Source organism: Physeter macrocephalus, chromosome 10 (genome assembly GCF_002837175.3).
Source record: "Physeter macrocephalus isolate SW-GA chromosome 10, ASM283717v5, whole genome shotgun sequence".
Classification (NCBI taxonomy): Eukaryota; Metazoa; Chordata; class Mammalia; order Artiodactyla; family Physeteridae; genus Physeter; species Physeter macrocephalus.
This window is the reverse complement of record NC_041223.1, coordinates 58,072,084-58,086,225: the sequence shown is the minus strand read 5'-3', so window position 1 is coordinate 58,086,225 and position 14,142 is coordinate 58,072,084. Positions and strand designations below refer to the sequence as shown.

Below are 14,142 nucleotides of genomic sequence, written 5' to 3'. Positions count from 1 at the left end.
TTTCTGAGTGAAGTAGTACCTTAGTGGTCCCTAAGTAGAACTGGAGATTGGTACTGATATATTTCTAAAGTAGTTTCTTATGTTAGTGGCAGAAGAATTTGAAGAGCTGAGAAGAAATATAAGAGCAATAGCATAACTTACTCAAGGTCTTTTAAAAACCACTTGCAGGTGGCTGCCTTCTTGCTGTGTCCTCATGTAGAGAAGAAAGAGAAAGAGAGCTCTGTGTCTCTTCCTCTTCTTATAAGGACACTAATCTTGTCACGGGGGCCTCACCCTCATGACCTTAGAAACCTAATTACCTCCCAAAGACCTTACCTCCAAATACCATCACATTGGGAGTTAGGGTTTCAACATACGAATTTTGGAGGTACATAAACATTCAGTGCATAACACACATCATATAATAAATAAATTAAAATTGTCTTTGAAAAAGTAGAAGATTAGAAGCAGCAAATTAATCATGACCCTCTCAGTTTTTTCAGAACAGGCAACTTGGCCTAGTTCCTGGTCAGTCAGTTGTCTCTACATCTTCCTGGGTCCCTAGTCAAGCAGCTTTTTATAAATCATGCCCCTAGGCAATAGAATTCCATCTTAATCTATCATGCCAAACAGTAAGCCAGGCTCCATTTTTCCACCTTGCCTGGAACACATGTGTTCCATTTACAACATGAGCTGAATTCTTGGCCATCTCTGCCTGATTCCTGATGCAGATTCAAGCAGTCTGGTGACATTATTCCATCAACCTTTCTACTTTGTTTTGTTTTATTTTGTTTCAAGTTTATTAATATATTTATTTTTTCTTAGCATAATGGGCTTTTTTCTCTTTTTATAATACCATCTTTACCAGAAAATCCTGATATATTTCTTAACTTGTGAATTAATCTAAGAAAAGTGCTCACTATACAACAGATTCACTAAAGTTTAACATCTTAGATACCTGAGAAAGACTAGCCCAGACACTCATACAGAAGGTTAGAAGGTCATACGGTGCATTTTCTACGTCATCAACATCATGCAGCTCAAAAATCATCAACTGAGCATCTTTAATTCTCAAAGTCTACTAGACATGAATAGCCAATTTAAAGAGGTAAATGATCCTTGACTTAAAAGATTTTACCATTTAGTAGAGATGTCAGCCCTATAGATTACCATACTATGAGAAAAAAATTGTTACTATAATGGTAATACACTCAGATTTCTTTAGGAATTCAAAGAAATGGTGGTTCATTCTAACATGGAAAGTCAGGAAAGAAGGGATATGGGAGTAAATTTACAGAGGAGTTATCATTTGAACGCCTTGAAGAAAAATTTCAAAGAAGGAACAATGGAAAAGAAAATACTTTCTTCTTCCTCTGAGATGAAATGGACAGAGAAGAAAAGTAGAGTTTAAAAAGTAGTTTGAAATGAAAATGAGAAAATAGAATTCACTTAGATGGCCTTAATTTTCTTAGGTGAGCTGATGAAAAACAGAGTTGTATGGTTAATGAGACTGAGGTAGGGATCAAAGGTAGGAGGATAGCTGGGTGGTTGCTTAGGTGATGGATAGATGGAAGGAAAGAAATATAGAAAACATGAAAGCAAACATTTATTGAATTCTGTCTCTGCCAGGCAGTGTATTTTCACATCCACTATGTCAAGCCAAATTGAAAGGACAAAAGAAGCTGGGAATCTTTGATTTTTTGGTGGTTATGAATATTCATTTATATTAATTTGTCATCAAAGTTCAACAAAGAGAATTTGTGGGTGGTCTTTTTAATCCTTAGCCTTGACTATTCATATAACTTGGGCCTAGTCTCTTCCTCTTAGCAGAAAAATAACTTTCATGTCATTCATCTGTGTCTTTCTCTAATGACTCTGTTTTCTGATGGTTTCTTCAGAAATAATTTTTTTTTGTAAAAATGAAATGTGTGGAGTTAAGCTTCAACACCATGAAGTTCACATTTATGGTCACTCTACCATACATATATTATCATTAAATTGTTCAGTTTTAATCTGGGTGGTGGACTGAATAATCATCAATTTAATCTAAATGTGAAGGAAGATAAGTTAAAGGATGGCTTCTCTTCAGTCTCATCTAAATTGTAGGTGTCATTTAAGGCAGGAAGGAGGAAAGTCCTGGGTAGTGAAGCTTAAGAAAATGAAAAGGGCATGAATGAAAATGCAAAAGCCATGGCCATTTTCTTATCATTCACTGCTATCATCACCCCTTGTGTTGTGTACAGGAATCCAAAATTTCAGTGTAGTGCCACTACAGGGATAAAATGTGCCTAGATTAGACAAAAATTGAAGACTGCATACAGCGAAATGCTCCAAAAGATCCAGATGGCACCATTTGCACATACCTACAAGATGTTGATGACCTTATAAAATGAATGGCATCTCAGTAGTGGCATGGAAGAACCTAGAGACAGCATGAGAGCCAGACCACTAACTCCAGGTCTATAAAGATAAATCTGCTTCCTTCTTCACTCAGATGCTGGATTTGGAAAAAAAAGAAGAGAGAGGGAAGTTCCCTTGAAAGGAGAGAAACACCTCTAAAAGATAGAGTCCAAATATCCAGTTTTCCTAGGATAGTCTTGATTTTCACCCGTTTAAGTCAATTTAGTCCTTTTAATTATTTTAGCACCCACTCTTCATTCTCAAAACTGTTCCATTTGGGCAATAAATGGCCATACTCAAACAGAAAGCTTGAACTTTTAATTGGTTTACTATATACACTAAAGTCATGGTTTTAACCTGGAACAGAGTAAACTTGGCAAGCTTAATCAGTAGTTGTCTTTTGGTTGGTTTTCTCTTCATCCTCCCAAATTTCTTGCATATCCCACTATCATAGGAAACTCAAACTCAGATCAAAGTTAGATTAACTATAGAAAATCATGGTTATTTTTGCACATTAAGTATTTAAATTTCAAGCCTGCTGCATCAGTCTTGGGTAGACAGTTCAGTGTGAACTGCTGCTGTGTCTCTAATTGTCATTTTCTTGTCATCATCTTTTAGAACATCCACAAAAAATCTTTAGTGCACCTGTAAACCTAGAGTTTCTCTCTATTGATTAACACACTTTTGCACTAATAAGTGTCCTGTCAAAATATTATTGGATTTCCAATATTACATAACACATTGGCTTAAATTATTACTAACTTGTATATTAATGTAATTGTTCAGTTAATGATCAAAATATTTTGCTTGGTGAGAAATTTACTTGAAATCACTCTTTCATTTCATATGAAGTAGAGCCAAAATAAATTTAAAACTTTTCTTACCTGAAAGTGCCCTACAATTTCCTATCAATCACAAAGAGAATATGTTGTGTTTGATTAATGCTGTCTTAGGAACATTTAGTGATTATTTACCTACAATTACTTAAACTAGGTTTGTTGATTTTTTTAAACCTTAGGTTTCGAATTCTTGAAATCCTATCCTGGTTTTATTTTTGGAACATGAGCTTGAAAATAACCATAATTTTTGAGAATTTGGAAAGCATGTTTGCCATACTGCTGTCCATAACATGGACACCTTATATCATTTATTCTGAACAAAATAAAAGCAAATTAAATATTTTCACAGGCAGAGCAAAGCTGATCTTTTTAAAAAAATCTTATGTTCTATGTGTGGTACAGCTACTTGAGGTAACCTTTCATAAATTAGGTTTAATATTCAAATATCAAATGGGTAAAATTACCAAAAAGTCTCAAATATTTGTTTAAAGTTATTAATTCGATAGGTGTTTATGTAATGGGGAAAGAACAGAACTGGAAACACAGAGCTTTGGCTCATGTTCGATTTTAAATGATAATCTGTTAACTTTAAACTGGAGAGTTTACCATCCCCAGTAGAAAAGTCATTTGGAAATGTATGGAATGAGATTTACTTTTTGGCTGCATCCTAACCCAGAAGATAAGGGATGCTAAACTCCCCATTCTTGTGTGTGGGATACTACCTGGCCAAAAAAGAATTATCCTCCACAAAATGTATCTTTAATAGCTTTCCCCTTGACTGGAACATTGGAACCCAGATTCATTTATTTTCTTTGGGCTTCAGTGAATCTTCAAGGATACTCCCAGTTTTGAAATACTATTCAGCAGTTATTTAGAAAGAATTAAACTGAAACAATAACCCTAGTAGAATCACAGATATATTTGTGGTTTATACATATGAATACACATCAAACACATGCACACACATACATATTTTCACTTTTAACAGCATCTTCTCCTAATGAGATTTGATCAAAGCCTGCTCCATTTCAGAATCAATTCAAGGAGAATTAGTTATGGAAGCAAAAAAGGGTCTTTTCATAAGATTATTTTCCAGAAGATGATCCATAAATCAGAACCCAATAATGAAATTAAACTACATTTTTAGAGCAGTGGTTTTAAAGCATCTGTTTTTTTCTTTAAAGAAACAACATACTTTTTTCAAATAAAGTAACACACATAGCTCTCCAATGTAGAAAATGTATGAAAGTTGAGCTCTTCATTGTCCCATGGTTGCTACCTTCTCCACACCCTGTCTTCCTCTTCAGAAACACTAGAGAAGTCACTATTAAATCCAAGGACTTCATAGAATATTATGGAAAATGTATTGCTGTGAATTAGAGTTCACCAGACTCAGTGACTAGTCAGATAATAAGCAAATGAAGTCAATTGTGCCAGTCCTGGACAATCAGCAGTGTAGGTATGAAGTGAATTTGAGATGCCATATCATCCAGTATTTTGTTCTTAAGGATGGCTTTTTTGCTGTATTCCAGATTAGACATTGTTACATTGTTAGAAGAACCTTTGTTCATTCATTATAATGAGACATTTATCTTAAAAGCCACCATGCCTCTTAATATTTCAGGTCCAGTAACATGATAAAGTCCTAACTCCTTCCAGCTGTCTAGAGAAGTAGTTCCACATCTCTCTCAGTCACGTTCTGGCATCTTCTCTGAACAGGGAGTATGAAGTCTTCCATGGTTTTTGGAGATTGATTGCCTTCTGATACATTTGTGCATGTTTTGGATCTTATTCTGAAAACACGTATATTAGCTACATTCAATGAAGCAGATGTGGTCAATAAATAAGGCTCATCTCCATTAGCCAAACACCAGGACTATAAATATGCATAATTTTCTTATCCCTTAATAAAAGAAGCCAAATGGTAATCATTGGATGGCAAAAAATGTGAATGTGAAGTGATAGCCCGGGATGGCCTTGAAAGAAAATTCTTAGGATCGATGCAGAGAGCATCCGTAGTAATAGAAGAGTGTGGAAGAGAGGGGGGAAAAAAAGAAAATGGTAATGAAATAGAATGGAAAATGAAAGGAAAGACAATGCTAAGGTGCACATATGTTTAGAACTTAATTTATATCAAAGTGTGTTGTATATGTAATATTTTTGCTCACATTATATAATTACATCATATACTTTCTGTCCAAAAGGTGAAAAGATGTAATGTAAAACCTATTGCACATTTTATACTCATGCTATTGAGAAAAACGTGTCTCTCTTACAAAGTTCATGTCACATGCATTTTATACTATGAGGAACTACATTTGAATATGTATTTATGCACTTTTATCTCAATGTCTGGATTTCAATCTCTTGCAAATTAGCAATTAAATTGAACTAAATGCACTTGTGATAGGATTTAAATGCCATTTGATTCTTTTTCAGAGCACTCATAAATATGATCTTTTTATTTTAGTGGGCTACAAATATGAATTCAAAAAATGAAAACTTATTTTTTTATTTCATCAAGTGACAAAGGAATACAGAACTCAGAATTTATAATGATGGAGATGTACCCTTAAATTATTCTTTTAATTTTATGTTCATTATATTTTAGTGTATGTGTGCAAGTTACGCCTCATACTCAAAATGAGAAGAGTGACTTAACAACTGCTGACTGTGTTGGTGTGGTTTGACTGGATACTTTACCTGAACTAACCACACATTCGTCAGTTTTCATATTTTCTGCATCGTTTGAACTTGACAGCTTTCTTTTTTCATCGCACTAGCCTTGTTAGTCATAAGGAGATAAAAGTGTTTTAAATGTCATGATGAAAGATTTGGAGGTTTATTTGCTTTATCTATTAGGCATGCTTGAACATATATGCCTGTATTTTCAATCTTGTTTTGATGCATTAGTACTTCACTTCCCTGCATGACATGGTGAAGCTGTGGAAGAGTATTACTTCTAGACCTGATTACGATATTGCACCAGACCATTAGCAGAGAATCATTCTATTATAATTCATGCTTGAAACAGTGCCAACACTCACTGGTTGAATAAGTGAATCTGTAAAAAAAAAATCTATTACATATACGAAAAAAAGGTAAAAGTCATTTTCAGTTTAAGAACTGTAGTCTGCATATCACTGCATGGGAGTTATATTGTTACTTACTCTATACTAATTTTGGGGAACACTTTTATGTAAGACATTGGTGAAGACATAGATGGCTACATTCAGAGTGGTTGCATTTTAGGTTGGCTCTTTAGAATCATAGCAAATGAAATTCTAATGGTAAGCAAACAAAATAAAAACAGATAGGTGGTAATCCTTTATTAATTCCATAAATAATCACATAATTTTGCTTTAGTAATTTCTATCACATTGAAATTTTAAGCCTAATGCAGATGGATCTTTGACCATTTTTAATAGTAAGTTTACCTTGTGTATAAAGGTAATGAAAATGTAATTGCTTGTTAAATTCCTATTAGGTGTATGATACTCAGTATAAGACATATGGGATTAATTAAATATGTGCTAAATCGTATTAATGAATTTGTGTTAAACACCATTAGCTTCCTGTATTATAATTAATTAGATGTATATTAATTATTAGCATAATAAAATTTATAAGTAATTATGTATACAGTTGTATTTAATTACATGAATATATTTATATTGATCAAATTATACTTATAGATTTACATTTTTAAATCTTCATTTTTCTAAATTCCAATCAGTATAGATTTACAAAGTATATAGTCTTGTCCATATATAGTCAACATAAATACTTTTTCTGTAATTTCTTTTGTCTGTTTTCTACAGGCTTAATCTCTCATTTGATTTGCATTCATTTCTGTGAAATGGTAGCATTAATTCCCTTTTCTTTTTGGACTTAAAATTCTCTGTACCCCTATTTATAAATGTAAGTCCATAACCAGTTACCTTGGAAACTATTTAAAGAACATATTCTCTTTTCTATCTGTTTTATCAGATCATAAAACTGCCTTCTTTCTCCTTCATCTACTGCTTCAAATAACTCAGTGCTGTGGGAACTGATAAGCTCAGGGTTTATGCCAGTGGTAGGTCTATGTGTATATGTGTACATGTGTGTGTTTATATTTCGTAGATGATTTATAAAACTTAATCATAATGACCTTGTATATTGCTTCACACCATCAATAATGAGGGGCTAACTAACCGTGTGACTGAAAACTGAATTTTGAGATAATTTCTCTTATTAGTATTCTAACATCTGAATCTGTAGTATGTAGTATTTCACCAGTGAGATATATACAGTATTATAATAGCTTGTATTAGACAATATGTTTGGAGTTATTTTTAACTCTAATCTGCACTATGAGAGATTGCAGATTGCCAAAGAGATCGCAAAACAGTGTAATGACAAAGAATATAGGTACTGAGGTTCCACTGTCTAAATTTGAATTGAGCTACTTAATGCTGTGTAACTGAGGCATAATAAAAGTACCCACTTCATAGGGTTCTAATGAGTTAATTCTTGTAAGCACCTAGAATATATAGCTAATGCATGTTATAGATCCAACCAATTGACTTGAAAAGAATGGATCTTAAACTTTACTTAAAATCTATGCTAATACATTGCTGATGATCTGAAGAGAAAATTAATTTACATCTATAAATCTGTAATCTGGGTGTTAAATGTCAATAAAATCAGATACTGCACTGCATAAATGCCATGCATTTTTTCAGCCCCAATTTTTCAGTAAAAGTATGTTGAATTTGTTGATTTTCATAAAAGAACCTTAAGGAGCTTGTTAATTATTTTTGGATGTCCTTGCAGACAGTCCCCCTCTGTTGCACACCTCAGACTTTTTGTACATGAATACTTCACAGTGATTTTGATGTTTTCAGATTCTTACTTTATCAAAGACATTTATTAATTAGGTTAGTCTTTGAGTGTGTTATCTACATTATGGATTGAGACATGCATGCTTGGATAGAACATTAGATTTTTAACTCATCATATCACTTAGGGCATTTTTATTTGATATCACTTCTAGTCAATTCATTTGGGAGAAGAAAGCAAATGAATTGTGAGTTGGAAAAATTAGTTAGCTAATAAATTTGGGATTAGCAATGGTTTTGTCCAAATAAGAAAATTCAATTATCTTAAGTAATTTTTTATTTCATAAGAACTTGCAAGCCTTTTTTCCTCACTTATCCTACCTGGAAAAAATTATTTCTCCTGAACCTCAGTTTCCTCAATACATCATGGGGCTCAGAAATTCTACCTTGCAAGGTTCTTTATACCTGGAAGTTCATGAAACACACTTAACAGAGGGTTAAGCTCCTCACTGATACACAATAAATTTTAGTGTCCTTATTTCCTTAGTGGAAACTATGATTTTTTTTAAAGTACTTTTGCTATCTTGGATATTTTCATAGTATTAGATTCTAGAAGCAGACATTTACTAACAATGTGATTACAACAGACAGTGGCTTTAATACAATATTAGATTATGCTTCATGACTCCTCTCAAGCTATTAGAGGAAATGTGAGATTGATTCAAAGAAATAAGGCATCTTCCAGGAACAGTCTCCTAAATATATAGGTATTTGTTCTATGCAACAGGAAACTATTACCTTTCATTTCAGTATGGATAATACATTAAGTAATTGTAATATTTTTAGTTGTATGGGGTCACCAACATATGAATTGCCTCTTATTTGTAGGAATGATTTATTTCTGCCACACTGATAATATGGTGAGCTATTATCTAGTGAGTATTTACTATATACTGGAAATATATGACAGGCACTTTTCATGATTTATTTCATATAATTATTACAACCAGGCTATGATCTGGGCACTCCTATTATCCACATATAAAAGTAAGGAAATTAAAGTTTATAGAATTTAAGGACTTGATGAAAATACAGATATAAAGTGCCAGAGTGAAGATTTGAACTCAGGCCTTACTTCACAGCTGCCAGTTCAAACTACTATATGCTATATTTGTTCCTTTTTCTAACTCAAATTTCCACTTAACATTTCATGTTCTCTGAAAATAATCAATGAGTTTGATCATTGTAACTAACAGCAAGTGATTCTAAACACCCTCTGAAGTCTGAATATCTCTGAGAGAGGAAATGGAAGATTAGAACATGCAGAGTCAGAACATGATATGAAAATGTAAGCATGTCATTTCAGATGGCTTTATGAACAGAAATTCCTTCAAAAGTCTTATTCTAATTTGAGTAAATAACAACAGTCAAAGAGAGGATTTTTAAGCCTACTCCAATTTTTCAATGGTGTCTTAGTATCTTATTTGGGAAACAATTTTCTTTTCTTCAGGCCCAAGCCAAGTAAGTGAATATTGAAAAATGACAGGTAGACATAAACAAATAATAAATTAATGGGGTCATTGTGGGGACACATGTTTCATTGTGATTAATTTCTTAATTCTTTTCTAGATCTACCTTAGGGAATAAATTGTAGAATGGAAAGTTTGAAAATACTGTGTCCCTTCATTTTAATGGTAAATGTGCATACTAAAATGCCCTATGTTGAGTAAATAATAAATTAAATAAAAAAGAAGTAACTCTATGTATGTACAATAAAATGTTTCATTGGAAGATCCTACAGGTGTAAGATGCATATGCTAAAGTGTAAACCACCATTCCACAAACTGCTCTTGTTGATGCATGCTAGAATAATATTGTCAAATATAACAATTTTTGACTGCATTCTTCCTTTCTGTGGAGTCCCACCTTAGCCTCTGGTGATAATGAGTCTCAACAGTCAATGATTATTAATTGTTATTAATTTTCTCTTTCCCGAGTGTTTCCCATGTGCCAGGCACCATGCAAAATACTTTACACATAACATACATTCTTTAGTTCTTCATTCCCATTTCATAGAGGAGGGAACTGAAGCTTGGAGAAGTTTAGTAACTTGCCCAATGACAAGCAAGTAGTGTGAAGCTGGGGTATTCGACTCCAAAGCCCCAAATCTTATTTACTGTGGTTTCCTACAGCTTGCTACTCATTGCTATTTTGTTTTATAAAGGATAAAAATATTGAAAAAAATATGAAACACTTCATGACAGTGTTAGAGGACTTTGATATGTAGCTGCTTGTGAGCCCAGGTTCCTATATTAGCAAAGTAAAATACAATACTTAAAGGGGTAATATATTTATTTTATGGACCAATGGAAAATTCAAGGAGATTCAGAAAATTATAGCAAATGTCCCCCTAATTATTTGTGGTGCTCTATTCAATGTCAAGTCAATTCTCTGTGAAATAGAAACCTAAAAAATGTTTTCATATTCATAATGATACTTTGGCACCTGGATTAGTGATAATAAAAATAAATTCTGTATGTCTGATTCTGTCATTATTGCTGGAAGTAGTAGAAAAGGCTCTGTAAACATGGTTTATAACTGACCTTAAAACCTCTATGTTCTCCACATGCTTCTTTAATAATTATATCAATATGCACATAGGGAATAAGCAATACCAAGTTATATCATGTATGAGAGAGTCAGATTAGCTTAGCTAATCAAATTGTAATCTAATTTCTGGGTCTATTTATGCACATGATACACACCAAGTATATAATGAAGAAAAAGAGGATACATATATATATAAACATATAATTTTACATTTATTAATAAAAATTATACCGCTTTTGAATTTGTAGAAATGGTAGAATTTTTTTGTTTTTTTGCAATGAAGTCATTTAGAGTTGGATTACTGTATAGAAGATTCATACATTATTTGCAGTAATGGAAAATTTTTCATTTTTGTGCACATGTCCTCGTAATCAATAGTGTTAATTTTTATGTTAATTAGGAAATAGATACAAAGGAGCAGATCAGCCGGTTTCAGAAATCAGCCATAAACAGCTTTTCCACAGAGATTCATGATGTTGTTCCCAAGGAAAGACACAGTTACATGACCTCAGATTAGTCTCTTCCTTATTATTTGATTTTTTTGAATAAACAGATTGCTCTATGTTCGCAAAGTAAAAGGATGATACATTCTAATATTGCTGGAGCATTTGAAATGGCATAGATAAAAGCCTATTTAGGGGGGCATAAGATCACCATAAGCCTCTGGTCAATTTCCAGAGCATTCATACATATCAGAAAGGACTCAAAGAAAAATAGCAAAAAAGGAAAGATAATGAGCTCATCAAAGCAAATGCTTAATGCAGTTCCACTTTGGCATTAATCATACTCTATGTGGGTGAGGGTCAAAAGCAGTTTTGCCTTTGGTAAAGGCAAAAAGAAAAACCAAGCTAGTGATTTCAGACAGATTGAAATTTTTAAAGTGAGACATAAAGGTCACAAAATCAGATTCAGTTTGTGGAAGCACAGTGGGCAAGTTTTAATGATTTCTCAGCAGAGCTTTTTAAGAGAAGTACTCCAGTTTGAACTATCCAGGCAAACTAAACTTTTTTATCAACAGGAAAAGAGATGGAATATTCTAAAGATTAAATGAAATTGTAAAAGTTGCTTTTATTGAGGAAATTTTACTACTTTGGATGATTAAAGTATCTTCTTTATAAAAAGGATTTAAAATGTGTGCAAGTTTTATTTAGCACACATAATTTAGATATCACTTTATATTACAGATGATCAATATGTATATATGTGTCATATATAATTTTAAAGATATAAGATACTTTCCATAATTAAATATAGGTACTTTTCATATTTATAAGGCTTTAAAAATATTTCTGTAAATTGAATCCTCAGAGCTCACTAAATTCCTTTTTGACAAATGCTGAGTGAGAGAGAAGCAATTAAGTACTTTCCCTAACCCCATCAACTCCATCAAACAATTCACACTCTACATTTAAAAACAAGGAGGACAAGGGAAAAGAGGAGGAGGAGGAAGGAAACAGAAACAGGAACACAGAGTTTTGTTGTATATAAGACAAATAGTTATTTGTGAATTCTCTTGCTGAGGTGTTTTCTGTTTTTCTCAGGACTTCTTTTCAAATATATTTACTATTGTTTAATCCAGTTGTATATTTAAAGCTTATCTGTAAGGTATCTTTCAAGGAGTAGAGAGGGCTCCAGGATTATAAAATACATATGGTCCGTGCTTCACAGGCTTTATAATTAAAGATAGCTTTAATAAGTAGCCATAAATATGGGCAGTTTTGGGTATCTAGAATAAAATAGTACCTATGCAAATAGCTACTTAAGGGTTAATACCATAGTTCTGTGCTGAAATAACTTTCACAATTCCTGGTTCTTTTCCTTTAGAAATACAAACATATTTGTCTATCTATAGGTAGACAGTTTTCCTTGAAAATAAATGTAACTGAATTTATTGATACTGGCATGTGCTTGAATCATATTAGCTATAATAAATATATATATATATTGTTTTATTCTACTAAGCTGATGTTCCATTCTCTACATTCACAATGCCACATTCTGGATTATTGTGGCCTCTATTGGGCTTTCTGCCCGTAGTCATTCCTAACCTCTCACTGATCTCAGGTACAACATCCACTTTTTTTTTTTTTTTTTTTTGAGATATGCGGGGCCTCCCTCTGCTGTGGCCTCTCCCGTTGCGGAGGACAGGCTCCCGACGCGCAGGCTCAGCGGCCATGGCTCACGGGCCCAGTCGCTCCGCGGCATGTGGGATCCTCCCAGACCGGGGCGCGAACCCGGTTCCCCTGCATCGGCAGGCGGACGCGCAACCGCTGCGCCACCAGGGAAGCCCACAACATCCACTTTTTGAGCTTCCCACATGATAGGACCTTTAGTAACATTTCTAGCCTCAATTATTTGCTTTTGCATTTTTAATGCATAATGTTTTACATAGTAGTGTTTATTAGATGAAATAACTCATGAAGACTGAAAAGATGTCTTACTCTATTTCATGCATATCTGCAGTTTTCAAAAAATAATGATCCATTTTCTATTGTCCCGGGATTATGCAAAATTATGGTAAAAATGAACTAATGTTTTAAATACATTTTTGGTTTTTTTGGAAGATAGAAAGGACTCAATACGTATTAAATCTTCATAGTACTCTAGAAAAGAAGGCACAGCAGGAAAAAATATTCTAAGTTATATAGGGGAAATTTTATTATAAAGATATTTGCCCAAGATTTCTCCCCTAGTAGATGAAGAACTAGTAATGGAATCCAGGACTCCTGACCATGAATCCTTCATCTTTTTCCATTACAACTAGGATGAACATATGTCCCAATTTTTCCAGGAAAGTTTCACCTAATAACTGGTTTCCTAAATTGATCATTAATTGTGCCTTCTTTCACTCTCAATAGTGTCAATAAATTATAAGGTTACCATAACTATAGCTCACAGTGAGAAATAAAAAAATCGGAAATAGACTGTACCAAAGTTATTTTGATGTCAGTGTTGATCAGATAATATTAGCTTATGACTGTTAATGATATAAAAATCTTTTCTTTTAAATGACTTACAGGGTACAGAACTTGTCATATAAATATTTATAACTACTTTGACATAGATTATTATTGATTTATCTATTATTTGAAAACTACTGAATTGTCTATGGCAAGCTCTAAATGTTGTCTAAACAATTTTAAGATGTTACAATATGTGAAAATGGATCCATGATAGATCCAAACTAGTCAAGTTTGACATACCAGCCAGCAGATAAAATGAGGAATTTGAGTCACTTCCTTTGTAACAACTGAGTCAGACTGAATGAAATAAGAGAGGTTCTTACTGATTAAACAGGATAGAAGTCCGACTAGAAGGACAGAAGTCAAAATGGGCATGAGTCTGTGTCCCCTATATAAATTAATAATTGACTACTAAACTAATATTTTTCAAATTTTCTTTGATCTAATGACTTTAAAATTGGTGGTGTTGGGCTTCCCTGGTGGCGCAGTGGTTGAGAGTCCGCCTGCCGATGCAGGGGACACGGGTTC

General features: G+C 33.2%; 1 protein-coding gene across 5 annotated transcripts in view; it reads left to right on the top strand.

The window, feature by feature from the left end:
* GRIK2 (glutamate ionotropic receptor kainate type subunit 2) overlaps positions 1 to 14,142 on the top strand; it is a 677,382-nt gene that overhangs the window by 596,457 nt on the left and 66,783 nt on the right. Inside the window, exon 15 of one of the 5 annotated variants that reach the window (XM_028494617.1) lies at positions 5,830 to 5,881. The exons of the other annotated variants lie outside the window; for them this stretch is intronic. Coding sequence (XP_028350418.1) covers positions 5,830 to 5,865 — 36 coding nt within the window. The 3' untranslated portion in view covers positions 5,866 to 5,881. Of the gene's footprint in view, positions 1 to 5,829; positions 5,882 to 14,142 lie in introns of those variants that run through there. 5 annotated transcript variants of the gene reach the window in all.